General features: G+C 43.9%; 3 protein-coding genes across 9 annotated transcripts; all 3 read right to left on the bottom strand.

Moving 5' to 3' along the window:
* Window positions 1–3,278: 3,278 nt before the first annotated feature.
* Window positions 3,279–9,308, bottom strand: snrpe (small nuclear ribonucleoprotein polypeptide E). The gene is made up of 5 exons (XM_063215378.1): window positions 9,060–9,308; window positions 8,714–8,740; window positions 8,492–8,554; window positions 4,992–5,070; window positions 3,279–3,528 (listed from the first exon to the last, which is right to left on the bottom strand). Exons 1-5 carry the CDS (start codon window positions 9,111–9,113, stop codon window positions 3,473–3,475), a joined length of 279 nt encoding a protein of 92 aa, XP_063071448.1. The 5' UTR covers window positions 9,114–9,308; the 3' UTR covers window positions 3,279–3,472.
* A 231-nt stretch (window positions 9,309–9,539) lies between these two features.
* Window positions 9,540–20,422, bottom strand: zc3h11a (zinc finger CCCH-type containing 11A). 7 transcript variants are annotated; one of them, XM_063215375.1, is made up of 19 exons: window positions 20,304–20,411; window positions 19,570–19,616; window positions 18,304–18,372; window positions 17,941–18,071; window positions 17,574–17,693; window positions 17,004–17,109; window positions 16,124–16,297; window positions 15,731–15,793; window positions 15,563–15,643; window positions 15,360–15,461; window positions 15,081–15,146; window positions 14,872–14,979; window positions 14,233–14,414; window positions 13,552–14,095; window positions 13,247–13,335; window positions 12,048–13,116; window positions 11,528–11,739; window positions 11,115–11,305; window positions 9,540–10,802 (listed from the first exon to the last, which is right to left on the bottom strand). In XM_063215375.1, the coding sequence occupies exons 4-19, from the start codon at window positions 17,992–17,994 to the stop codon at window positions 10,580–10,582; spliced, it is 3,384 nt and encodes a 1,127-aa protein (XP_063071445.1). In that variant the 5' UTR covers window positions 17,995–18,071; window positions 18,304–18,372; window positions 19,570–19,616; window positions 20,304–20,411; the 3' UTR covers window positions 9,540–10,579. The 7 variants fall into 7 exon arrangements, with proteins under 7 accessions (XP_063071445.1, XP_063071446.1, XP_063071443.1 ...); XM_063215376.1 differs by having other exon boundaries at window positions 19,570–19,613; window positions 20,304–20,404; XM_063215373.1 differs by having other exon boundaries at window positions 19,570–20,421.
* A 3,309-nt stretch (window positions 20,423–23,731) lies between these two features.
* On the bottom strand, window positions 23,732–25,919 carry LOC134463237 (polyadenylate-binding protein 1-like). The gene is made up of 2 exons (XM_063216453.1): window positions 25,804–25,919; window positions 23,732–25,599 (listed from the first exon to the last, which is right to left on the bottom strand). The coding sequence occupies exon 2, from the start codon at window positions 25,522–25,524 to the stop codon at window positions 23,878–23,880; it is 1,647 nt and encodes a 548-aa protein (XP_063072523.1). The 5' UTR covers window positions 25,525–25,599; window positions 25,804–25,919; the 3' UTR covers window positions 23,732–23,877.
* Between the last annotated feature and the right edge of the window lie 752 nt (window positions 25,920–26,671).

Below are 26,671 nucleotides of genomic sequence, written 5' to 3' on the forward strand. Positions count from 1 at the left end.
GTGGTGAGCTGGTAGGCCGCGTGGTGTGGCGTGAGTGCGTACGCCACATAGCGCTGTGCAGTCAGCACTCGGCTTCCTGCCGCCTGCGTGACGGTGAGGTGAGTGTATCTTCTACTTAACTGATACGCAGCACGCTGCCTCGCCTAAAACTATTGGGGCTCTGTTTCCGCCTCAGATTGATAGTGGGCCTTCTATCATGGGGGCCCCTAACCACCAAGCCCCCCTCTGCAGTTTTTCTGTGGTTTCGTGTTTTATAATATATGACAGAGATAACAGTTTGGATAATCCACCCACAGAGGTTCTTTGACTTTCACTGCTCAATCACAAGTATTGCCTCAATCTAAGTCCTTGTCAGAACTCTAACAAGAGTTACATTATATGGATTATATTGAGGTAATAGTTTAATGAAAATAAATGGGAAGAAATAAAGTACTAAATCGTTTCATTTTGAGGAGCGGAACACAAACAGGAGAATGTTTCAGTTTTTCAATGCCTATGATTGAGGCAAGTTGATCTATTTAAATGGCACGCAACAATTTCCTATTGTGGACTGTGGAACTGACTAGGCCCATATAAATATGTAAGGCCGGAAATACCTTACTTCTTAACACATGCATGCGGTGGAGGCCATCTAATAACCACATTACTAGGCCACACAATTGCATCCCTGGCAGTTTCTCATGAATAACTACAGTACATGCAGGGCCAGTTCTAGTTAATTTGGTGCCCTATGCAAGCACCCCTCTTTCCTTCATGTGGAATTACAAATTAGGATCTGTAAACACAGTGCTATATATCTGATCCAACGCAGCTGACCTAGTACCGCATGTTCAGACTTAGTGCCCATGAACAATCATTGTAAGGTTCAATGCTTTATTTATCTTAATATTCTAATCCTGCACTGAGGCTAATCTAAGTTTATTATTTTCTCTTAAATGTGTTAATTGGTTTGGACACTGCTACAGTCACGACCATAACATGTCACCACCATCACTTTCGCAATATTACAATAATGCTAATTAATATAGGCCTATACTTTTTGTGAAGAGGTAGGCCTACGACGCACTACATAAAAACTGAGGAAAAACAAAATGGCCAAAAACTATGCATACCAAATAGCAGTTTTTGTCACCGCCCGTCAGGTTTTGTGTCTGATGGTGGTAACAAAAAGCCTCCAAATGTACCTCAGAGAATAATTTTGGATCACAATATATTGATATCTTTTATAGTGGTTCATTAACCAGCACAATTCAGTCACATGTGAACAGACTCAAAACCTGACAGTGGTGACATGATGGAGGTCCAACATCATGGGAAGTTTTACGTGTTTTAAGAATACAATGTATCGCTGTTGAATTATTAAAATAATTCATTTTAATACAAACAACTTATTTCTTCACCTTTTAATTGTATCTGACGGTGTTGACAAAAGAGCATATTTTATGCAAAAAAGTAAAATATGGGTAGTTTGTTCAAATAGGCTACATTGCTGCAGTCAATACCTTTCTTTCAAAATTAAAACCCGTTTTAGCCACATTCTCAAATCTCCTTCTGTTTATCCTATTTGTACATGCTTGGTCAAATCTTGAAACAGTAAGAGGTGTCTTATCATAGCTTTGCTGATGAGACTCAAATTTACATTGCTCTCTCCAAAAGATTGTAGCTCCACTGAGTCATTGTGCTTATGCCGTGAACAAAATAATCTCTAGGTGCATCAAAACTTCTTGCAGCTGAATGCAGAAGACAAGACTGAAATAATTGCTTTTTGGCTGGAGGATGGACAGAAGACAGAAACTGAGCTTACTTAGGATCCAGATGACTTGAAATGTTGTCTTTTGTCTTAAACACTAGGTGTGATCATGGACTGTTATCTCAGTTTCAATGCTCACATCAGAAACATAGCCCAATCAGCTTAGGTACATAGCTTTTTTTATCCGTCTGTGGTTGAGGTTCGAACTCTAGGCCTGCTAGTTTTTACAGAGAAATAGAATATCTTCCTTCTCTATTTTTTTTCTTTTTCTCAAGCACATTGAATGAGAGTCTTGTATGATAAGGTGCTATACATATCAAACAGCTATTGCACACTGCACTGCCCAATGAGGGTTTTCAGGCAAGTATAGGCACCACTTAAATAAAAGTGGTAGGCGCGCTGCCTGTAGTGGCGCTGGACTGGTGTCCTTTTCCTCCACAGAAACATAGCTCCCTCCTATGGCCATGCTGGCTCATTACATGACCACCACCACAGGATGAAAGTGCCCCGGTAAATTCCTCTCCCTCTCCCATTTGGAGGCTTTGCGATTCACAGTACATAAAGGGCTGCAAATCTTCCTGTTTATCATTCAGCTTCACATTTCATTTTTCTATTTGTAAGACAGCTCCAGTTATTCCAGTAATTATGGAATAGACTGGTTTTCAATGGAGTATATGGGAAATCCCTCATCCTCTGCCTGAATATACGAGAACCATCCAAGGCCTAAGAAATAGACAAATTAATGATTGCCCTCCACCGTTCCTCTCTGACATATGGGGTCCAACTCAAAGTAGTTGCTCTGGCCTTGTGATGCAAGGCAAGATGCCATTTACAATGGATGTTCATTCAATATCGCAAAACCACATTTCAAAAGGCATTTCCTCATTTGCATTTGGGATGTTGAATGGAGATCAATAAGCAAGTATTGAACATTGACGTGTAATTAAGGGAGTACCAAATCTCAACTGATTTGATGGAACCCAATTTTTTTCTTTCTTTTCTGAAGATAATGGTGAATTCATCACAATATTCTGATTTTGTGAAATCCTCAATTCATGTTTTTTTTCAGCTGGAAGTTAGAATAAGGTAGTTCAAAATGTGGGCAATTAATCTTCAATCCATGAAAGTTCAACATTATTGCTGGAATTATGGAAATAAACCTTTTCATGATCATTATTTTTTTTTGGATAGGAGCCATAATATACTGCACAACAGCTTTTCAGTTGGTCAAATTACACTGGGTATTAACTTCACATGTCAAACAATGTGAAATTCACCTCAGGGATATTTGGGTTTAAGGTGAAATATTAAGATGAACCTAAAACAATACCTTGCACAAATCTTCATCCTCAAACACAGAGGCACATTGGATGATATTCAACTCTTACTCACTTGTTCATACATTTTACAGAAAGCCAAATGACTACTTTATGTGAACCCTTTAGTTAAACTATACTGATGAAAAAAAAATGCCTAAAAGTTCAAAGCAGGGGCCAACACACCAACAAAACACATCGGCACAGCAATGTAAGAAACCAAACGAAAATCTTTAATTTCAATGGCCTCATCAAAAGGGCCCACCATAGTCATCACAATTACTATTGTCCTTAAAGACACAAAGAAACCAAAAGAAACTCTCATTCATCCATCATCCTAAAAATACAAAAACAAAAACACAGGCATACAAGATCAGGAAGTCCACACAACAGCGAGGGAGGGGGTTCAGTTGGCCACACTCTGTAGTAAGGTAATGTTGTCTCCTTTCAGCATGATCCGACCTGTAACAAACAGGAAAAGTTATAAAATATAGTTATCAGCACAGTTAAAACAATACATTGTGCTTAGCTGAAGCTTTTACCCAAAGCGACTTAGCTATTTTACAGGGCATTGGTTACAGTCCCTCGAGCAATGTAGGGTTAGGTGCCTTGTTCAAGGGTCAGTTCAGCCATGGATGGAGGTGTAAGGGAGCACTAAGGGTGGGATTCAAACCTGCAACCCCCTGATCTTAAGACCTCATCTTTAACCATTAGGCCATGGCAGCCCCCCTTGTAGTTTTTTTTTTTTTGAATATTAGATGCATGTGATGGAACATTCAGTTTAATATTGCATAATTAGAGAAAAACATTTCCTTGTGATACTACATTCCAAAGTGGGCATCACATCTTTTCATTTGAGGCCTGGCGGGTACATAGGTTCTAAAAAGTTGATTTGAACCTTTACTTGCTAAAAACCATTTCAGGGCAGCATCACAATAGCTTGTTTTACTATTGATTTTCAATGCTGACAATGCAAAAGGCTTTTCAATACACCCACGCTCGCTTTATCTACTCCATATAACCTTATCCATAAACAAACCATGGGCAAATAACTGAATTTGAAAAATAAAGTCCGCACAGCAAGTTCACATTTCTCTTAATTTAATGTGTTGACGTTTCAGGTCGCATATTTGTCAGTTCTCATGTGACTTTGCTAGACCTGCACCCAAAACTTTGAGATAGATGTGCATGTTTTTTTTTTCTTTGTTGAAACAATAACTGAATTTGTAAAGCCTTTTAATGGATACTTCATAAAAACATTTCTTGTTCAAAATGTGAAGACCGATAGTTGGCACTGACAACGTGTGTGGTGCTCCTCACATTTAGAACAAATAAGACTTCCGTAATATGCACCTCAACCTCCGTTGTGCATTGGCACAACATCATTTCTTTAATGTCACACTTTAGGCCAGGCTTGAAAAAAAATCTCTGAACTACACAATGGCCTTCAACAACAAATTAGCAGTAAATGCAGTATACTATTGAATGACAGGCCATTGCTTGGTGGTTCACAGATATTTCGTCATACGATTTTCATGTCAAAGGAACTGTCCACTACAAGCAAATGAAAACCAGCTTCACGGTGCTTACACACGAAACGGTTAGAAGAATACATGAAAAAAGATCATGTCTTGCACACAGGAGCGTGGTGTAAGCGCGGGAGCGGCACACCGGACATGTCCGCGATGCTCCTTGAAAATAGAACTCTAGTCTATTTTCCTGCGCGGACGTCCGCGTTCAATGAGCGGGCTCCATTGAAAATGAATGGCTGCTGCCTGCGGATGGAACGTGGACGCTGACTGTGCAGTGTGCAAGGCAGCCCGCGAACCTCTCGGACTCGCGATGCTCCCGGACACGCTAAGCGAACGTGAATATCTCGGTGTGTTTCCACCGTCACAGGTGTGATGGAACACTTGCAGCCTTACCCAGGGGCTTCCTGTTCTTGGTCTTCATGTGGACCTCCTCTGCATCATCCAGGACCAGATTCATGTACTCGTCAAAGCCCTGGAACAGTTTGTACAATAAACATCATGGTGTTGGAGATGAAGAATATGAAAAAAGAGAAATGGTGCCTAAAGTGAAACATGGTACGGATACAGCTCGTATGAGGAGCTGCATGCATGCTGCAGGTGCTTGAGGGCTTTTATCATTGCTTACATCATGAAGTTAAAAATGTATTGCTCTACGAATAGCCAATATGTCACCATCTCTCATTGAACTCCATTGATTTTCATTGTGTTGCTTTCCATGATTACAATTAGAGGTGCTCCGATCACCATTTTTTGGCCCGATCACCGATACCGATCACCAAAAATCTTTATCTGCCGATCACCGATCATTGCCGATCACAGAAATTATTTCCTATTTTTTTAATAGCCTATTAATTATCCTTATTGAATATTTCTGCCCATAAACCAATAAATCTTAATTTGCACATGTCGCTTTCACAATGTAGGCCTATTATTAGGCTATTACTATTATGATTATTATTATTATTATTATTATTATTATTATTATTATTATTATTATTATTATTATTAGGCTATTATTATTATTATTATCTTTCAGCTCTTTCAGACTTGTGTTGGTAATATAGCCTACAAGTAAGTCTACAGTATTAATCAATTTATAAGTTATTGCATATAATTACTAAACTATTTAAGATTGAATTGAAACTGAAACATTACATCGATTTATAAGTTATTGCATATAATTACTTAACTATTTGAGATTGAATTGAAGCTCAGACACCTGGATCTCAGTCTCTCGTCTTCTGCATACGAGAAAAAACCCTGTCGCTTTAAATGAGCAGCCTCGTGAGGAGAGCCCCTCCCCTCTCTCTCCTCCACTGTCCACAGCTGCAGTGCTCCGCGACCGTTCTGCTCTCTCCCTCTCACTTCTGTCGCCGTTTGGCGTTTCAGCGACTATCAAACTAATCGACTGACTGTCAATTACAACTTTGAAAACAATAACGTTGGCATGCTTGTGCGGACAACGTGAACTTGTCGCGCGCTGACCGAGGCAACTACACAGGTTATAACGTAAAATGGCTAACGGGCGAGAAGTAGTCTATCGCAAATTACATTGTGACTGAAACACTTGAGATTCTACATACACAAAACAAGAAAAAAAACTTCACTTGAAAGAACAGGGAACACGCACAACACAGTGTCTGCGAGGAAAGCTCTTTCTCTGTAACACTGTCATAGAATGTAGAATTCCCTGCACAGACTCATTGAGTTTCACCGTCCATTCTCCCTAGTTGCTGTTTGGTGTTGCAGCGACTACAAAACTAATGACCTGGCTGTCCATTAGGCTACAACTTTAAAAACAATACAGTTGATGATTGTTTTGGAAACGTTTAGTTGTTGCGTGCTGACAGGCTGTAACTCAAAATAGTGAACATGGGCGAGACTGACACGTCATTCACAAATTACAAGCGTCATGTAAACTGCGCATGGATCGGAAAATCAGATCATTGTTGATGCAGATATGATTATAAATGGTGAAAATGAAGGAGGGAATTCCAAAAAGTTAAGACAAGTAAAGATGCCTTATTTTGGTGCAGCACCTAGGCTACATGCAGGCAGCGCCAGGTGTAAAGGCGAAATGGTTGCGTGAGGAATTTAATATCTCTGGATCGGTTTTTTGATCGGCATGTTTTTCCGATCACCGATCAGGCTATTTTTGGCCATTATCGGCCGAGCATGATCGGCTGCCGAGCAATCGGAGCACCTCTAATTACAATGACCCTAAACATACACCTAAGGCCAAAGTTGATTTTCTGGAGAGGTATGAGTGAATCAGTGATTAAGTATGACACCCAATCTGCGTATTTGAAGTATTTTGAAGTGACTTATCTGCTCATTTTCACATTATGTTCGATAGGCGACAGAACTTTTGTCTTGTGAAAATCTGCCCTGTCTGTGTTCATTAAAGGGTCAATCTTTCTTTGGTGCATGAAATGTATTTGCACATACATTTTCATTCGGGAGGGTTGTAGCTTTCATACGAGTGATTTCTGAAGCCAAGTGATTAAAGCGATGGTTCGGAGTAGAATCACCCTAATGCCATTTGAACCGTGACACCCATCCACCTTTACACCCGAAGTGTTTTCTGCCGCAGACTTACATCAACAGAGTTGCCGTGTTATTCGATGTTTATTCCGGTTAGCTTGACTCAAGCGCATATGGATACTGGGCACCGTCTCCAAACTTTCCCCACAAAAATAACATGTCATTACACCAAACTTCTGCAGTAGCACAAATATGGTCTGTACTCACGAAACGAAGCATTTGGAAGTTTGGAAATAGTCCAGGAGTTTAGTATTATCAACACAAGCTGAATAGCTTCTCTGCTGCTAAAGCTGTGCCAACGTTACTTCCGTCATATGAGACAAGCCCGTAAAAGTCTTCAACAAACTTCCAGACGAGAGTGTTAAAAAAGTTTTCACTGAATTGTGATTAAGGCTTATATTTTCAAGGCAATACTTAAAAGATATTTCAAATCTTACCTACTATCAATTAGACAAGGATTTTCGTTATCAATACTGATGCTGAATTCACTTTTCATTGTGCATATTATGAGCTTCGTTGAGGACTCTTACATGCTTGTCTTAGATGACGGAAGTAACGTTGGCGCAGCTTTAGCAGCAGAGAAGCTATTCGGCTTGTGTTGATAATAATAAACTCCTGGACTATTTCCAAACTTCTAAATGCTTCGTTTCGTGAGTACAGACCATATTTGTGCTACTGCAGAAGTTTGGTGTCATGACATGTTATTTTTGTGGGGAAAGTTTGGAGACGGTGCCCAGTATCCATATGCGCTTGAGTCAAGCTAACCGGAATAAACATCGAATAACACGGCAACTCTGTTGATGTAAGCCTGCGGCAGAAAACACTTCGGGTGTAAAGGTGGATGGGTGTCACGGTTCAAATGGCATTAGGGTGATTCTACTCCGAACCATCGCTTTAATTGAAAGTCAGGTTATTAGCTGTTATTCCAAACAGATGGATAGGCAACGACTCTTTTGGAGACAGCACTGTACAGTAAGGCCCAGATTAATGCACCAGTCGTTCATATCTAAATATGTTCCAACATGCCCATCATAACAAGCAGACCAATTAGTGGTACTGTAATGGCAGTGGCAATAGTGGTCTAATGGTTAAGGACTTTGAGATGGGACTGGAGCGTTGCACTTCTTGATCATAGTCATGGGTAGGCTGTGTTGGGTAAAAACACCTGTCAACATGTTCCATCAACACAGCTACATTGGATCTTATTAAGCTAGTCAACGTTGTGGTACTACAACTCATTGTAGTATTGCATATTGCATTATGTGATGTCTCACACATATAGTGTATGTACAACATTTTTGAGTGGGCTAGCCCTCTGCAGATTCAGAAGAGAAAAATGGGGTACGTACAATGATGCATCCTTCTATCCGCATGTTCACCTGTTCGTAGAGCCACACCTGAATGCGGGACCGCTGCAGAACACAGAAGAAGAAAAGACACTTAGGAGAAGACACTTCGGCGTAACAGAAAATTTAATCAGGGTAGCCCATTTTAGCATTTCATAGCGCGTGTGAACACCGGCTTGATCAAAAGTACATTCTGTACAATGTGAATGTAATGGTAGTACTTACATTTTGAAGATACCTGAAAATAAGATTCTGCAGGGCTGGTTAAGGAAAATATGAACAACCACAACACGCAGTACATGTTTCAGTTAACGTGGAGCACAGGGAAAATATTGTCTGGCACTTGGTTAACATTAGTAGATGTGCTACTATTGGATGCATTCATTAAAACACGGAAAACTAATACCAATCACATTGTTGAACTGAATCAACAGCAGTTATCTCTCATTAACAGAACTACTGATTGTGAGCATGCGAGCTCCTGCTTAGTTTAGCTAAGTTAGCCTCTATGCGGGTATGAATGAAAAGGAAGGCATGACTCGCATTGAACGATGCAGCATGAAAAGGATACAATAGGCTGGACCATAACCTTCTGAACCTTTTGCCCTTGTCCCCGGTACGCCATTCTGTTTTATATATTACTTGATTTGCTATCAGAAAACGAGTTTACAGTAACGTAACACCAGACAATTCGCGCGGCTACGAACTCTTCACGTTGGGTTGTTCAGCAATGGCGGTTTCCGGGGTTTACAAGGAAGTGGTCATCCTTGTTTGTCAACATTCCTTTGGCGCCTCCTGCTGTTTGGAGGTCTGATGTACACGCAGCAGATCAACTGATGCAGAACTTGTTTTTTGAAAAAAGGCAAACCATAAGGTCCAACACATCCCAGATATTAAGAGTAACCCTTGTTGCAATGCTTTAACACTTCCTTTCTGAACTGTAAGTCTTCTTTTATTTTAGTTCAGGCCTTATTAACTGTGACCCAGCTCATAGATGTCTGCAATCCAGTGATCAAGCTCATAGTTGTTTATGACGACACACACTCAAAGCTATCATAACATGTTTTATTATTATTTACAACGACTTACAGAAGATGTGTGAACCAACAGAGCTGAACACACACAAAACTCATATCCCAACACACTACACACTACTGAAGAGGCTACACAAAACAGGGGTAAAAGCACAAGATACATTTCAGCAGAGAAAAGTATTTGCCACCTGCATTGCAACCATCAGACTTGCTCTAGCGTTGTCCCTGAGAAGCATTTTTCCAAGCCATAATTGTGATTGAAAAATATAGATACAACATGGTCCCTTGAAATAATGTGTAGCATACAGATGCCAGTGATAAAAACAGCACAAACAAACACAAAATAAGAACAGGTGTCCTAAGAGGACTTAACTATGAACACCAAAGGACCATAGAGACATATCAAACGCTCAGGTAAGCTATGGCTTTGAGCTTCCCGGGGGTTGAAAATGCAATGGGTTGCAGATCACATCTTTGTGGGATAAGAGTCATGAACAGTTGAATTCATACAATGAATTAAAAGGGGAAATAAAAATACAATTCTGTACATGATCTGAAGGGATTTTGTAGCACAAGAGAGCATAAGGACATGGTGTCCAATTGGGCTTGAAGAGCCCTCAGCCCTGTTCCAAGGCTCCTTGACGGTAGGATGTTTGCATACACAGTATACAGAATAAGCAACATGATTCTCTTCTCATCTTGTCTCCATCTGCCCGATGCTTCCTTAAAGGGGAGGTGGAGGTATGAACAGGACTTGCTTCCTAAACACAAGCTAAACCAAAAGACTTGATATTGTCTTTAAGGAAGAGGACCATGAACAGAAAAAAAACGTGTCTGAAAATCATTTAAAACACTTAAAACACTAATTACTTTGCAACAAATCCATTGTGTCATAAAAACAAAAAAACACTGAGGAAAAAATTAAAATGCTTAAATGCTTTAAGAAAATGTTTTTTTTTGTCTTTCTCCCCTCCCATTCTGAATGGCAGTAACAGTGGAAAGAAAGGGGTGCACGACTGCGCGGTGGGTTTGTCTGGACTGCAGTCTCCAACGACCCTCAGCTGCCGATCATCTCCGATAGTTCCAGGAGGATGTCATCCTCGCCCTTGTCAGGGTCCAGCTCCACCTCGTCATCCTCCATGTCAAACTCGCCGATGAGCTCATCGAAATCGTCCACGGCTGAGGTGCTGGAAGCTGCAGAGGTGGTGCTGGTGTTTCGAGTGGCAGCGGCGGTGGTGGTGCTTCCCCTGCGTGACTTCGGCTGGCTCGGCGTCTTGGGGCTGAGGGAGCACAGGGGACAATGAGGGGAAAAATATTAATTTCAGCTCATGGTTATTATGGGTTTTTTTTCCTCAAGCTCATGCTTATTAACTTTTTCAATAAAGATGTATCACCTTGAAGAACTTGAGAATTCGGAGGATAAACCAAAAGAAATAAGAGGAAGCAAAACCAACTTGTATGAGATTCACATCAGTGTTTAGTTGTGTATAGCAACTCCACAGCATACGGCACTCTATCATTCTGTTGCAAAGCGATTGTGCTTTTTGGAGGGTTAGCATGCAAGGTAGGGCTTGTTTCTCTCCATCACTCACCTCTGGGGGACCGCCATGATGCTCTCTGCTGGGACGCAGGTGACCGTTGTGGTGGGGCTGTGCTCAAACACCGGCACGGTCTGGGGCTCGTCACTGCTCTCCTGGGCAGAGCTGCTGACCGTGGGGCCCTGGAGTGGGATCTGAGCCACCGGGGCAGACGTCTCCAACACGGACGACGAGGGAGCACAGAGCTGCAGAGGAACAACAGGCAAGACCATCAGTAACCGACCAGTAAATAATGAACCATCTTCCCATCCATGTGATGATACCACTGGTACATCATGTGATGACATAACACGAAACTTGAGTTGATAGCTGATAATATTTTCATTCTTATTGTAGATTACATTCATATTTTATGCTTTGTGATGAAGTTATCCATGAAGGTTGTAACAAGGTTAACAGTGTCTCACCTCGATGCGTTTGCTGGGCGGCTCATGCAGCTCGGGCACCTCCTGTCCAGCGGGGGTGGGGTTGGGGGAGCTGGAGCTGAGGGGTTTAACCGCCGCCACAGCCGAACTCTGGCCCCCCGCTGCCGCTTTCCTCTTCTGGCCCGGCCGCACGTGAGCAGAAGGCTTCACTGCGGACGCCTTCACCACCGGCTTCACATTCACCTTGGGCTTCACTGCAGGTGGGAGAGCATAAACGACATGCTGTTAAGGACAGTATTTGACTGATATTGGATTGACACTAAACTCTAAACATTAGTTAAACAAAACTGGGGTGCGCTTCTCGAAAGTGTAGCTGTTAGCCAGTTAGCAACTTGGGTAGTTGCCAATGGCAAATTAAATTGCAAACAACAAAGTAGCTAATGTGGTTAGCAACTATGGTTTCGAGAAATTCACCCCTGAATTATCCATAATACAAGGAGGACAAATGCTGCCAGTGCAAGCAAGGTACGGGATGTGACTCAGATGAGACTGGGCCCTGTACCTTTGTTCTCCGGGGACTTCTTGAGGGGGCTGGCTTCAGAGGCTGTGTCTGGGAGTGCCGGTGTTGTTGGCACGGCAGCCTGCGGAACAGCCATGGGTGCAGGGGTTGGGGTTGGTGCTGGAGCCGGAGCCGCAGCTACAGCTACAGAGGTCTTCTGCCTTTTCGCAGAACTCACATCTGGTTGCACAACAGGGACGGGGACGGGGACAGGGACCTGCTGAACGGGAGCTGGGGCAGGTGTGGGAGGCCCAGCCAGTGTTGGTGCCGGAGGAGGAGGAGGAGCAGGAGCGGGCACAGGAGCCATCCTCTGCCTTTTCGCGGCACTCACAGTCACTTCCGGCTGCACCACCACTGGGGCAGGGACCTGCTGCTGAACCGGGCTGGGGGTGAGGGCTGGGGCAGCAGCCGGAGCTGAAGCTGCAGCTGCAGCTGCCTTCAGCTTTGTTGCAGACGCCACATTGTCTGGCAGTGTGGTGCCTGGGGAAGGCGACTGCTGACCAGGGGAAGGGGCAGCGGCAGGGACTGGAGCAGGAGCTGGGGCAGGAGTGGCAGCGACCTTGCGCTTCCTTCCCCCACGCCCAAGTGGAGACGTACTCACATCAGCAGCAGCTGGGGGTTCAGTAGTGTGGACAGCGGGTGCCGGTGTCGGTTCTGGTTCCGGTGCCGAGGTCTGTGCGGATTTAGCCAGGGCCGCCTTGCCCCTCGCAGCAGCCTGTCTGCGGCCAACAACCGGAGAGGGCTGACTGGGTGTCGGGGTGGATGTGGAGGTGGGAACAGGGGCAGGGGTGGTAGTGGTGGAGGTATGGCCAGGGGCAGGGGTGGGGGCAGGGGAGGTGACAAGCTTGACTGTGGCAGTCGGCTTCTGGGTAGCTGCTGCTGGTGGCGTTGGTGGTGCAGTAGAAGGCTGGGACTGGGTGACCTCGGCTTGCTGCTCCTTCTCCTGCTGCTTGCGGAGCTGCTTCTCCCTCATAATCTCCTCGAAGCTCTTCACCTTCACCTGGGCCGAGCTGGAGTCCGGACGCACCTTCTCCACCACCGCCGACGCCGCCACTTTCCCATTGGCCACCTTCTGAAAGCACAGCATAGAGTAGAGAGTAGAATAGAGTATGGAGTTTAAGGGTTGGCCTGTACAGTGACACGGCCATAACAATAACTATACAAAGATGTTTTAGAAAATGTTTACCAAGTGGTGTTCTTACCTCATTAGGTGGACCATCCTTTGGCTTCTCTGCCACCTCAGCTGGTTTCTGCACATTTGCTGGTTTCTGCACGTTTGTGTCAGCTAATGCTGAAAATTTCAAAACAGCAAGTCAGTCAATCTTCCACTTTCAATATCACAATTGAAAAATTAACAAATTGACCAATTAAGAGTAGGTCAAATTAGACTTCAGAGATAACTCGACGAGTACTTCAATATAAATGAACTATGTCACAGGCATGACACAGTGGATTGAAATCGTGTTTCACTAGACACCAGTTGATATGCAGTAGCAGTTAAGCGTACCAGGTGAAGGTGCCTTGTTGATGCGCAGGACTTTCTTCTGTTCCTGAGCAGTAGCAGAGGCGGGGGCAGGAGGACTCGGGGCCTGGGCTCCCAGCCTCGCCGCCTTCTCACGACGGATCTCCTCAAGGGTCTTCACCCGCACCTGACCACCGCTCGGCTGGCTGGGGTTGGGGCTGGAGCTGGGGGATGGCTTTGCAGCAGGGGCGGGGATGGTGGCAGAGGTGGTAGTGGTAGCAGCAGCAGCATCAGGGCTGTCTTTTTCTTTAGCCTGTTTCTGCTGTTCCTGCTGCGCACTGACCGTCTCGCCCACCACCCGTACCCTTCTCTTAGGCAGCTCACTCTTCTTCTTGGCCAGGAGGTGCTCGGAGAAGGTCACGGGGGTGGTGGTGACCTTCTTGGGAGGGTTCTCGGAGAAGGTAACGGGGGTGGTGGTGACCTTCTTGGGAGGGTTCTCGGAGAAGGTAACAGGGGTGGTGGTGGTGACCTTCTTGGGAGGGTCCACTGGGGCGTCTGCGGAGGGCTGTGGAGCCTGGGACTTGGCAGCCTTGAATGAACAAATGAATAAACAAATGAATTAATTAACGGACGATTTTTATTTCACACAACTTTCAAGGATTTGATCAAGTCATGCGTAGAAAAGCACTATGAAAAAAAAAAGTTGTTCAAAGACATTTAAATTACCTTCTCCTGGCGAATCTCCTCCAGCGTCTTGATGCGGATCTGGCCGGGCGGTGCTGCCCGGCTGGGGGTGGGCAGGAGGCCGGCGGGGGTAGATGGAAGGGGTGGGGGAGGGCTGCTGCTGTTGCTGCTTCTGCTGCTGGAGTCCACTGGCTGGCCCAGTCTATCCTTCAACGAGCGCCCACCTGAGGGAAACAACACCACCACACCTCAGGAAAACTACTACAGCTACTCCACTCGAAAATACAAGCACACCCTGGTCCACGTGCCCACACATACACTCAAATGGTCTCCCCTTATGGTAAGCAGTCAGTGTTTCTACGTAATGAACTGGTGTGTGTGTGGTTTTTTTTGTGGGAGAGGACCAGAGAATGGCCATGGCTACAACATGTTGGTCCTTTTAATGTGTGTCAGTACTGTGTTGTCTGTGTAAGCTTTTGCTACATTTACCTGTAACCAAATCTACCTTCGGGTATAAATAAAGTTACCTTACCTTACCTTATCTTTTAGCAAAATCTACTACGATTTCGCCTTATGAATAAAGCCTTTAAAATAATTTAAAAGTAATAACAACAATAATCATTGTTTTCATTAGACTGGACATTTCCTCTTTAGTGTGCAGGTTCCGTCACACTGACTCACCCCACTGAGGAGTCTGCTGCTGTGGCTCGTCCTCAGAGCCGTCCACCTTCCCTCCGAGGCGCTGAGCCAGGCTACGCTTCAGAGGCAGCTCGCCCTGCACCATCACACCTGGGAAATGACATTATTATTTGGGGTTAATCTGGTGGTTAGGCACGGCGTCTGCGCACATAAGACAAGATGGAACAGGTAGTATGTGGCCAGTAGCTTACCATCGTGAGGGGGAGTTCTTGGTTCGAGGCGATCTGCAATTCTCCTCCTTCCTGCCTCCTCTGGACCTGTGGAGGAGAGAAAATGATGCATTTGCTGCTTGCTTTGACCACAGATGGTGGATGAAATGCGTTGGGGTTGGGAATGCATTCTACCAAAGAGTGTTAAACCACGGACAGACCCATTCATGCCTCAAGGAAAATCTGTGGACGTAAAGTGTTGTGTACGTGTTTATACATCTATGGGTGGGGTAAACAGATTGACATGTGAACACGTCTCACGGTTCTTGGCGGTGAAAAGTGCTGGGCGTCGGGTAAAGCGCATGTTCTCCTCTCCAGTGCTGCCGTTGTTCTGCGGGGCTGGCGCGGTGAGCCCTGCGGCTTCTGTGGACACAAGCATCCAATGTCAGCAGTTTGATATGCTAATACACACGCGCATGTACCACCCACCAAAGCCAGGATAATATTAGGAATTTCCTCCCTACCTGCTTTCCTTAAACTGGCCTTCAAGGCTTTCCGTAGCCGAATCTCCTCCAGGGTACGCACATTGAAGTTCAGGGAATCGTCTAAGGGAGAGGGAGGGATATTAAGCTACAAGCCACTGGGAAGAGGGAACATTCATTAAAATCACCACGTATTGACTTCAGTTATACCTTTGGGGCCAGACAGCAGCTTCCTGGGGGAGGACTTGGATTCTCCATCCTCAGAGAATTGATCTGCAACAATAGCGCATGTTACACTCCATCCTCTTACAAACAGAGCCCTGTTTCTAGCATGAGGTTCATTGTCTTAGTTCATGTCATATCTTCTTAGTTAATTCATCATAAACATCCAACACCAGCTGTGCAAAAATGCAACAGCGAAGTCAGAAGTTGCAAAAGTGCAGCAGTCTTGTGAAGACAGGAGCTACCCTCAAAACATAAAAGGTAAAAAAAACCTGGTAAACTGACATCTTTTACATAAAAGAAACAATTTAGAGAGAGTCTTGCTGTGCTTGTTATGAGAACACCCCGTATGAAGTGGAAAAGAAACCAAAAACCACACACCATCCTCGTCCTCATCTTCGTCATCAACAGGGTTGATGACCACGGGTGGGTGGGTGGGGCTGGGCACGTTTTCCTGTGTCTCAGACTTGATGACGCCTCGCAGCTGTGGGTTGGAGGGATTAGGGGCTGAGGGATCTTCTTGAACAGGCTCCTCCTCTCCCTCCTTCTTCACAACTAGAGAGAAAGAGAGAGAAAGCAAGCAAGAGAGAGAGAGAGAGAGAGAGAGAGAGAGAGAGAGACAGACAGACAGACAGACAGACAAAGAGACAGAGATATTTAGAAACGGCATTCATGTACGGTTAGTGCGTTACAATATGCAACCTTGCCTCCTCCACTTGTGCTTGTGGCCTCGCCCCGCCTCCTGGCCCCTCCTCCGTGGAAAAAACGATAAAGTTTCCCAGCTGTCAGCCTAGCCACAACTTTTGAGGGACTGTTTTTCATTTACCATCCCAATTGCAAATGAGAAAAAGACGAGCTTTTGCAAGATATTGAAATATAATGCTGTCGTCAGTGATGTTATCATGACATATTACTTCCTGGTACGAGGAAACAAGCACCAGTGGAGGAGGCAAGGTCGCATATTGTAACGCACTCATAGTATTGCGAATCCTGCAACATACAGAGGTGCAACATGGCGGCTGGAGAAAAACCATGAAAGCTGTGCACTTGTAAATCCTGATTAGTGGTCTCACTAACCGGCTTATCTATCCAGTTGGGCAATTCCTCTAATTACAATCATACGGATTAGTAACTAATACGATGCAGCACACGACAGGTGCTTTCACTTCTTGAAATCAGAGGTGATGTTCACAACCATCATGTTTTCTTCCTCTATGGATTTCACCTACAGTGCGGGCATCTTGTGGTTTCATGGACTGACCTTTATTCTGAGAGAAGCGCGGTTTCTCGTGGTGAAAAACACAGTGAGGCTTCTGGCATCCCCCGGGCTGGTTCTCCCAGTAGCACGGGATAGCGTTCCTGTTTTTCTGTAGACAGAGAAGAAAGCAAGATGATGAGTCATCACATCACAAAGGGTGACGATAGAAATTCCATTTGATAACCATGACCAGTCTGTACACCTTAAGCCAGTATACAATTTATGGGCCCATTAGGTTAACCTTTATTGCGACAGGACAGTGTGAGAGAGACGGGGAGGGATCGGCAAAGGACCAGAGGTGGAACCAGAATCGGGTCGCCAGCGCAGTAACCCCGTGCCCCACAGCCAGGGCCTATTATGTGTGCATTTCTGCTCATACGTTCAATCAGCCTTTTACACGCAGTGAGCCTTTACTGGTGCCTTTTATCCATTTAATCAAAAATCATAAGCACCCCAATTTCGTGTCGAATTATGTACGAGTTAACAAATGCGACGTGTGAAACACCCATCTCACACGTCATAGGGTACGACTGGGCCTTTAGAGAAGAGGATGAATCCCAAAGCGCAGCTCACCTTGATCTCCATGTGGCGGAACATGCAGACCTTGCGAAAGCAGCGGCTCTCCTGCCAGAGGCTGCACACCACCTCGCTGCCCATCGCCGCCTCGCAGTGTCTGAAGGGGCAGCTGTCGCCCTGCCACACACACAACAACAAAGTACAACCAGAAAGTTAGAAAAAATAACAAATGTCCAGTGGCCACATACTTGGTGTTCATTACATTGTTACTGTTTTTCACACCAACTTTCATTAGAATCATCTCTGTATGGTCATACAATGTCATTGTCAGCATTATCGCGACTTTATTACTTCTCATGTCAGAGCATCATTACAGACTTCCTCTCTGGGAGGTTTAGAAGTTTGGCCAGGTGTGGAGGCTAACCTTGGCGCAGGTGGAGTAGAAGAAGAAGTAGCAGTCATCTCCGTTGTTGTTCATGCTGGGATGGGTCAGGTCAGGCGGCTCCGGATTCTCTCTCTCTCTGGCTCTGGACTCCTTCAGGGCCTCTGCTCTCCCTGGCAATACAGTGAAGGGCACACCTAGTTACAACGACGGCTACACAGTACACACTTGTATTCCATTCCACGGTTAAGTTAGGTAAAGGACTTGAAGCTTAAGTGACATTAACTCAAACTCGAATCCCACCGTCAATGGAATTTTGGTTTAAGCGATATCCCTGGGTAATGGAACTGGGTGCTCCATCAGCATGAGGTGCAGGGCGTGCAAGGCGTGCAATGTGGCGCTCACCTGGAGCAGCTGAGAAGAATGGCCGAGTTCTTCTCGTGACGTAGTGTGGTCCAAGACGAGGCAGATATCCTGAAGGAACACTTGATCCATGAGTAAAGAGTGAAAGCACGGCGAGACAGATCCTACTGCTCCCGTTAGCCTGACCAACTACTACTGATCCACGTTGCTCTGAGTCTCTTTTTTTTCTTGGTTTTTTTTTTCTCTCTTTCCTTTTTTTTAATTAATAGTGGAAAGGTGAAGACAATTTAGATGTGAGAGGAATGGTGGCCTTGGAAAATAATCTTCTGGGTTGATGTTTCTCCCCGGGGATTTAAAAAAAAAAAAAAAAACAGCTTGGCATCAAAAAAGGTCAACAATTAAAAGGGGGAGGGCATCTTGTATCTTCTGAAAAGTAGGGTAATTGAAGAAAAAAAGTGCAGACTGGGGAGGAGTGTTGAGAGAGGACCTTCCAACGAAATAGGGAAGAGGCAACAGATGAAGGGGTGAAAATATGGGGAGGAGTGGGGAGACAGAATGAGGCTTTCCATCCTCTCGTCAATAAAAAAAGGAAATTTTCCATATCCAAAAATGGAAGTGTAAAAACAAAAATCTTGAATGATGTCGCTTCTTCACCTAAATAGAGAAAAGAGAAAAACACTTCCCGACATACACACAGTTGAAAAACTTTTTTTTTTTTTAAGGGGGGGAGAGAGAGATCTGTAGCGTCCCCTCTACATGTGGATGGTGGGGCGAAAGAACTCACACACCAACAGTATTTTGGCAGACAGAGACTACTTTTTATCATCATCTCAATAGTGTTGCCAGAGACTATGCATGAGTGTTTAAGAGCTCCAAAGACAACACTAACCCCCAGCCTGGGCCCAATCAAACAACTTCATGATTCAGAGTGGAACTGACTGATGACTCAAGGCCATCATATTACAATGATGCAATGACAGGTACTATGTTACACAATCTAAATACAATACAGCTTTGTCATTTCTATTCAGGCATTTTCCATAGTTAAACAAACTGCCCCCATGTGTCCTTACTATTGGAAAGTTAGGCCTACCCCATGTCATAAATATTGCTGACAGATATACATTGTATAACAAATTAATAGAGGTGTTCGTTGCAGGAATACCTAATACTTTATGGTAGGGGAGCAACATCGTTACAAATAGGGGCCTGCTCTCCGAAACAGCACTAGTGAAATCGTGCTGGTAGGTAGCTGGTTAGCTATAAAACGCACAGAACACAGAAGCAATACAAGACTGTTTCTTTTACCAGAATTACGTGAAGAGCGCGCGGTTCAGCAGCTTCACTCGTTGCTACTGCAACAAAAGGTTGGTCAGCGTTAGCTACCACTGTCTTCTTTTTATGTGGGTACGTAATATAAGCACGTCTATAAATACCGACCAAGCTCTCCAGCCACACGAGTATGGAAAGGTTGACATTAGCTATTACATAAAACCAGCTAGCAACGTTAGCAAGTCGTTCGTTGCTAGCAATGTAAAATATCCAAAGCTTGCCATCAACATCACATCGAAGCACGTTTACATTAACGTTTACAATTGACTTTTTTCCTAACAAATACGCCACTACATACCAGAGTAAACTTAAAGATGAGTTAAAGGCACATTAGAAGCATAAGGTAGCATCAATAAACGTGTCCACTGTATCCGAAAGTTGACTGCCAATGAGAGCTAGGATAGCTAACCAAATGTGCGGGATATCGTTGATGGTACAGTACAAAACTCACGATGTAAACATTTGTTAGCACGGAAATGTTCTATTTTTGAATTTGTCGCTAGTAGCCAATCTGAAGTCATCCGTTGATCAATTTCTGCTGGTTTTAACTTAATCGTTCTCCTGAGCTTACTTAGTAAGTTAACCAGCCATGGTTAGCTAAGGTGCTAGCATATTATGATGGCAGAAAAATGGATGTATCTTATTGCGCATGAAAATACACGGTGGGTATTTAGTAACAGAACAACATTTCAGTAAATCGAGGTAATTACCAGTTGACTACAGTGAATTAGTAGACCTAAGAAATCCGTTATTTACGGGACTTGTCACCGCCTTCTCTGTCCGGCTCTTCTTTCTACTCGTTTCTGGAAATAAGATGGCGGCGCGCGGACGTCAGAGGCTAATGTAAACACCTCTAGCAGCTACATGTCAAGTGGTAACTTGACAAGGGTCTGAAGTTTGTGACGCATTTGTGAAATTGCCCATGATGTACTTCAACATTAGGTAATGTAACGCATTCTTCATCAAAACATTTCATATACGTATAAAACAAAGGGGCTGCTTTACCAATAGCTAACAACACTTGGCATTTTTTGGGGTCCAGTGGGGTGAGGTGAATTGGACTCAGAGAAATGCAAGGTGACTTGTGGTCTGTGAGTCTGAAGATCAGGGATCAGGCTAGGGTGCCCAATTTATTTCCCAAAAACTATGACATGTTCTTAAGTGATCTTTACAAGATCTGTGACATCCGACCTTGGAAAGAATTTTGCCAGCCAAGCAATATTACGCAGACATTCTATCTTTGCCACACTGGTACCCAGGTGGTGTTGTTGCTATGGATACCCTCTCCTCACCCGTGTGATGTGATGAGTAGCCTAGTGAATGCTCTAAAATCAGTGTTGCCAGATGTACGATAATTGGCGTCTTTTTACCATAATTACATTTTTGTCCTCTTTATGATCAAAAACAGTTCATCTCAGTTTCAGTTAATTTCCATTCAGTTAATTTAGTTGCTTCAAAAACACAGATTTTTCATTCAGTTAATTTAGTGCCTGAAAACAACCATTTGATTTGTGTAGGCCTAGGCCTATGAATGTCCTTAGTTAGGCTAAATGTTGCCCTGATGTGCTGCCTGTGGGCTGTTATCACAATAAGCAATGACTTTTCCTTCCACGCAGTGTTAATTTTGTCATCCATTTTTCAATTTAGTCTTAGTCTTAGTCTTGTGTCAAAGTCCATTCTTAGTCTTAGTCGCTTTTAGTCTTTCAAAAATCATTTTTGTTTAGTTATTATTTAGTCGACTAAAAGTCCTCAACATTTTTGTCTAGTTTCAGTCTTTCACAAATAATTTTTGTTTAGTCATTATTTAGTCGACTAAAAGTCCTCAACATTTTTGTCTAGTTTTAGTCTAAACATTTTAGTCTTTAGTTTTAGTCACAATACAATAAAACACAAGGCCTTTACTAATGCACTAGGACTTGGTTATTGCCATTCTGCTAATAGCAAATTTATAACACTGTGTCTTAAAAGGACACTATATAGAATTATGTGCCAATGTCATGTCTCTAAATCTAACCTAGCTAAGCTTTCGGTGAGAATGTTTTTAATCCCACTGTGCCGGCAGTCAATAGTGCATACAAATGTGAATATGTCGCTGGTGCTACATATTCGTAAAGGGATTTTTGTTTTGTTTGAAAAGCTTCTCCCCCAATATTCGTTAGGGTCAGTCTGCTAAAAGTTACATTCAGGATTTTCTAACAGTGGGGTGCGAAAGTGGTCCAGAGCATTCATTTACTAATGTCTCAAATAAGTATCGGTGGATGGATGTAATTTATCATTTTTTTATCCCATAGTGTCCCTTTAAAGGTTGATTACCAATTAACAATTAATTTATAGGTTTTAGTTGTGGTTGTACCAATTTATGTCTGAGCCCCCAAAAAAGTCTACGTCTTAGTCATTTTTAGTCTTTCACAAATCATTTTTGTTAGTCAGAATTTAGTCGACTAAAAGTTAGTTCTTAGTCTTAGTCGCTTATAGTCTTTCACAAATCATTTTTGTTTAGTCATTATTTAGTCGACTAAAAATCCTCAACATTTTAGTCTCGTTTTAGTCTTTCACAGATCATTTTTGTTAGTCAGAATTTAGTCGATTAAACTCTCAAAAGGTTAGTCGACTAATATATTTAGTCTTAGTCTAGTCGACAAAATTAACACTGCTTTCCATGTCTTCTTTTCAATTCCAGGTTCACAAGATTGAGACATTGAAGATATAGCCTGAGTCAAATGATAAGCATAATTTATAACAAAGTTGAAAATAGTAGATGATCTATCCCACCCCCTTTTCTTTGAATACTTCCTCCTCCCATCTGGACTTAGATACAGGTTACCCTTTTTTAAAACTAATAGAGGGTTAACATCCCTTGTGCCTAGAAGCTAGTGATGGGCCAATGAAGCTTTGTTGAAGCTCTGAACCATTTAGGCACATTGCTTCAAAAATTGGGTTAGTACTTGAAGCTTCAGTAACAGGGCCCTCTCCTGGTGAAAAGCCATGTTTGCAATTAAACGGGCTCAATTCGATAAGATGAGATGTGCCCTCATCATCTGCGACATTACCCCCAATATTGGACTGAGCTCATACTTTTGCACACTAACTTCCAGACATTTGACATTTTGGGCTACTGATGAAGCAGTTGAGGTAGACGACATTACAAAGGCTACGATGCCACATTTATTTATTTATTCATTTATTATTAGGCTATTTTTTGGGCGATCAGAATAAAGCGTTGCTGAACATTAATGTCTTCTCCTTGTTGTGTTCATAACTTATGATGATGTTGTCTACTTGTCAAGTGGGACTTATAGGCCTAATGACAGTCAATAAAATATCTATTCTCTCCGCTGCAACCTGGCAGACGGCTCTGCAACAGGTCAAACACATTTGCGCGCGCTTGCTGGTTTGTGTGGCAGCGCGAAACACTGCAGCTGCTTTCGGAAAACTGAACCAGTTTACTGTTTCATACGTAATATATCACGTGGTTTTTCCGTACTGAAGCAAACTTCGGAACAGTGGTTTAATGGTTTTCGCAGTTGATGGTTTGAAACACGTTCCGGCGCGCTTGTGCCAGACTGCCATCACTACTAGAAGCATCCAACTGTTGAATAAGTTAAGTGCAGACAGAGTTAATGTGATAACTTTAATATACTGAATGTATATAGGATTTTTAATTTAATTTAATTATGAATAATAAAAATATCATTTTAAAAAATGAGTCCAACTGAACTCTACAACATGTGTGTCAGGATAAAGAACTCACATTTAGCTAGACCTATCATGGGAGCCATTTATGGAAGTGTCAATAATATCATCCATAGCAATAGGAAACTATAGGCCTACCAGCAGAGAAAGTGGAAGGGAGAACGCCGCTAGAATTGCGTTTAAAACTATTCTGATCATCTAAGTCACTCTTCTTAGCTTACATCGTCACTTTTCATAGTTTTTTTGTTATTCATTTATAAATCACTATTTTCTAAATAAATAATCATTTCAACATTATGTATGATAATGTGCTATACAAATCTTATTCCTATTGTTGGTAATAACAATTCAACACGCAGATAATTATATAATGCATTGATTTCCTGGTCCATTGGAATTTTTTTTTTTTACTGTTTTTCTTACCAAAAAGGAAACAATTTTTTATTATTTAATAAAATAAATGATTTTATTTCTTTTTATTTCCAGCATGAGTAGTGGTCTGTATGGGGTGTGAATATGTTTACAATGGTGACAAATATTTCAATGTTGTATTTGCTTATTGCCTTTTAAGAAAAGTCCCCCTCCATGTCTTTAAACGGTGCTGGTGGCATGCCTCTGGGCTCCCTGTTTGGCCAGGTGGGCCTGCAGTACAGCTACGGCCTCATCCACCTTGGAGAACAGGAACTCAGGGTACTCAAGCATGCAAACCAGCTCAGAGTTGTCGAGCTCCAGCAGCATGCCGGTGATCTTCTTAGCCTGCATGGGCTGCATGGCCTGGATCAAGGGGAACAGGCGTTGTCCCAATAACTGTTTCTGCTCCTCAGAGTCCAAGGCTACCAGCATGGAGGTGGTCAGAGGCTCCTGGCATGCTGGGTCAATGATGGAAGTTGGGGCACTGGCGGCACCCGGAGTCTTGCCTGGACAGTGGACCAGAGTCTGAGGGGTGTTGCATTGAGAGGCCACCATGTATGGCACCTGGGCAGCAGCGCGTCTTGTGCTGCTGAAGGTCCGAGGATGAGGCCCAGATGTGCGCACAGTGTCTGGCAGTCCCTGGGGTTGCTGGGGGCGTACGCTGGCCATCCTCTGCCTATAGTGGTTGGTCAGGTGGGCTTGGCGCTCATCCTTGCGCTGGGCCAGGGCAACGTACAGCGGCTTGGTGGTGACGATGCGACCATTCATCTCCGTAACAGCCATGGTGGCCTCCGAGGGGGAGGAGAAGCACACAAAGCCGAAGCCTTTGCTGCGGCCGCCCTGCATCATCACCTTGGCGCTGGTGATGGTTCCAAAGGGAGAGAATATCTCATACAGCCCATCATCACGTAGGCCCTTATCCAAGTTTTTAACGTACAGGTTGATGCCCTGCGAGAGGGTCGTGCGGTGCTGTTTCATCTGCTCGAATTTACGGTTGAGCTCAGTCTCGCGCTGCATCTTCTTCTGGGCACGGCCCACATACACAAGCTTCCCATTCAGCTCCTTGTTATTCATTTCATCTACGGCCCGCTGGGCGTCCTTATGATGCTTGTAGTCCACAAAGCCGAAGCCCTTTGAGCGTCCTCTCTGGTCTACCATCACCTTTGCGCTCAGAGTGGGGCCAAATTTGCCAAAGATCTGGCGCAGCCTCTCATCATCCATCTCCTCACCAAAGTTTTTGATGTAAACGTTGGTGAACTCCTTGGCTTGGGCACCACGCTCAATTTCATAGTCCTTGCGGGACTTGAAGGGGCCCACAAAAACTCTACAATCATCAAGCAGCATGCCATTCATTTTCTCAATGGCTCTCTCAGCTGCCTCCTGGGTCTCAAAGTGCACAAAGCCGTAGCCCTTGGAGCCATTTTCATCTGAGACCACCTTGCAGGAGAGGATGTTCCCAAAGGCGGAGAAAGTATCACAAAGGGCCTTGCTGTCCATGGACTTGGCTAAGTTCTTAACAAAGATGTTTCCCACTCCACTTTTTCTTAAGGAGGGGTCGCGCTGGGACCACATCACACGGGCAGGCCTGCCCTTGATCTCCTCGAAATTCAGGATGTCAAGGGCGCGCTCAGCGTCAGCCGGCTGGTGGAAGTTCACATAAGCATAGCCAAAAGAGCGGCGGGTGGTCTTTTCCCTGCAAACCCTGATGGACCGGATGGCTCCAGCATTGCTAAATTTCTCAAAGAGCAAACCCTCGGTGACGTCCGGATGGAGGTCCCCGACATACAAGGTGGTCATAGGGCAGCGCTGCGCAGCGTCGCGGTTCATCTTGCGACTCCGTTCGGGATTCCAATGGTGGTGACTCCAAGTGCGTCGTAGAGACGCCAACCAACAGAGAGTGGTCTGTGTGTGCAAAATAAATACAATAAATAAATAATTTATTGGTCGATCAGGGCTATAGCCTAGACACAGACAGACAGCTTCGCTATAGGCCTAGCCTAGGCTTTTTTTCAATTTCGCACATATAAGGACACGCGTAGGCCTATAAGCTACGGGACATGTCAGCCTAAACATAAACACACGAATGTAAATAGGCTATTTTCTTACCGAGTGTTGGAATCGTCGTCGTGGTTTAAAAGCAAAAATAAATTCGTAATTTTCTCTCAAGAGAAAACAAACGCGTGTTGTTCAGAATCAAGTGAAGTTTTGGCGATCTTTGAGTAGGCTCAAACGTTCTAGTTTGGACATTCTATGGTATGTGTATTGTCTTTTGTTATCTTTTAAACTAGGTAATCCTATTTTTGCGAGAATTTCCATAGTGATGTTTACCAGCTACTCAGCGGGGAAATGAAAAATGCCAAATTCATTACTGAGCGCATGCTGGGTAGCCCCCTATTAAAATCTTAACAGTTATTATTTCGCAACAATTGTTGTGTGTATTGCAGGCCTATTTTATTTTATGCTATTTACACTGCGTTGGTGGTGTCTTTCACAACACTGAAATACAGTACACCACCAACGCTTTGAGTGGGACACCGTGCCATTTGCACAACACCCCCACCTAATGACAAAAAAAAAAGAAAAGAAAGAAAGAAAACGCAAGCGTTGTTTATCTCAAGTGACAGGGCTGTGAGAAGGCCTACTAGTAGCCGACCTACAGGTGTAGCTTTTATAGCCTATGCATCCCTTCCCCACCCGTGTTTAGGCCTATGCACTTTCAGGGCTGTGAACTGATCCCATAAAACACACTGCCCCTATTTCGTTTTATCAGTTTGTTGTGAACTGTAGGCTACTGAAGACTCTAATGTAGTTACATTATTTTACGAAAAACTTAACGTATGGAATGGTGTGCACTAATTGCTTGTTAAGCCCACAGTGGTGCGTGGCATGCACACATACGTACACCAGGTGCTGAAGAGCCCTGGTACTGTGTCACACATTCACACACACGCCTGCACACACACACACACACACA

Source organism: Engraulis encrasicolus, chromosome 14, assembly GCF_034702125.1.
Source record: "Engraulis encrasicolus isolate BLACKSEA-1 chromosome 14, IST_EnEncr_1.0, whole genome shotgun sequence".
NCBI lineage: Eukaryota > Metazoa > Chordata > Actinopteri > Clupeiformes > Engraulidae > Engraulis > Engraulis encrasicolus.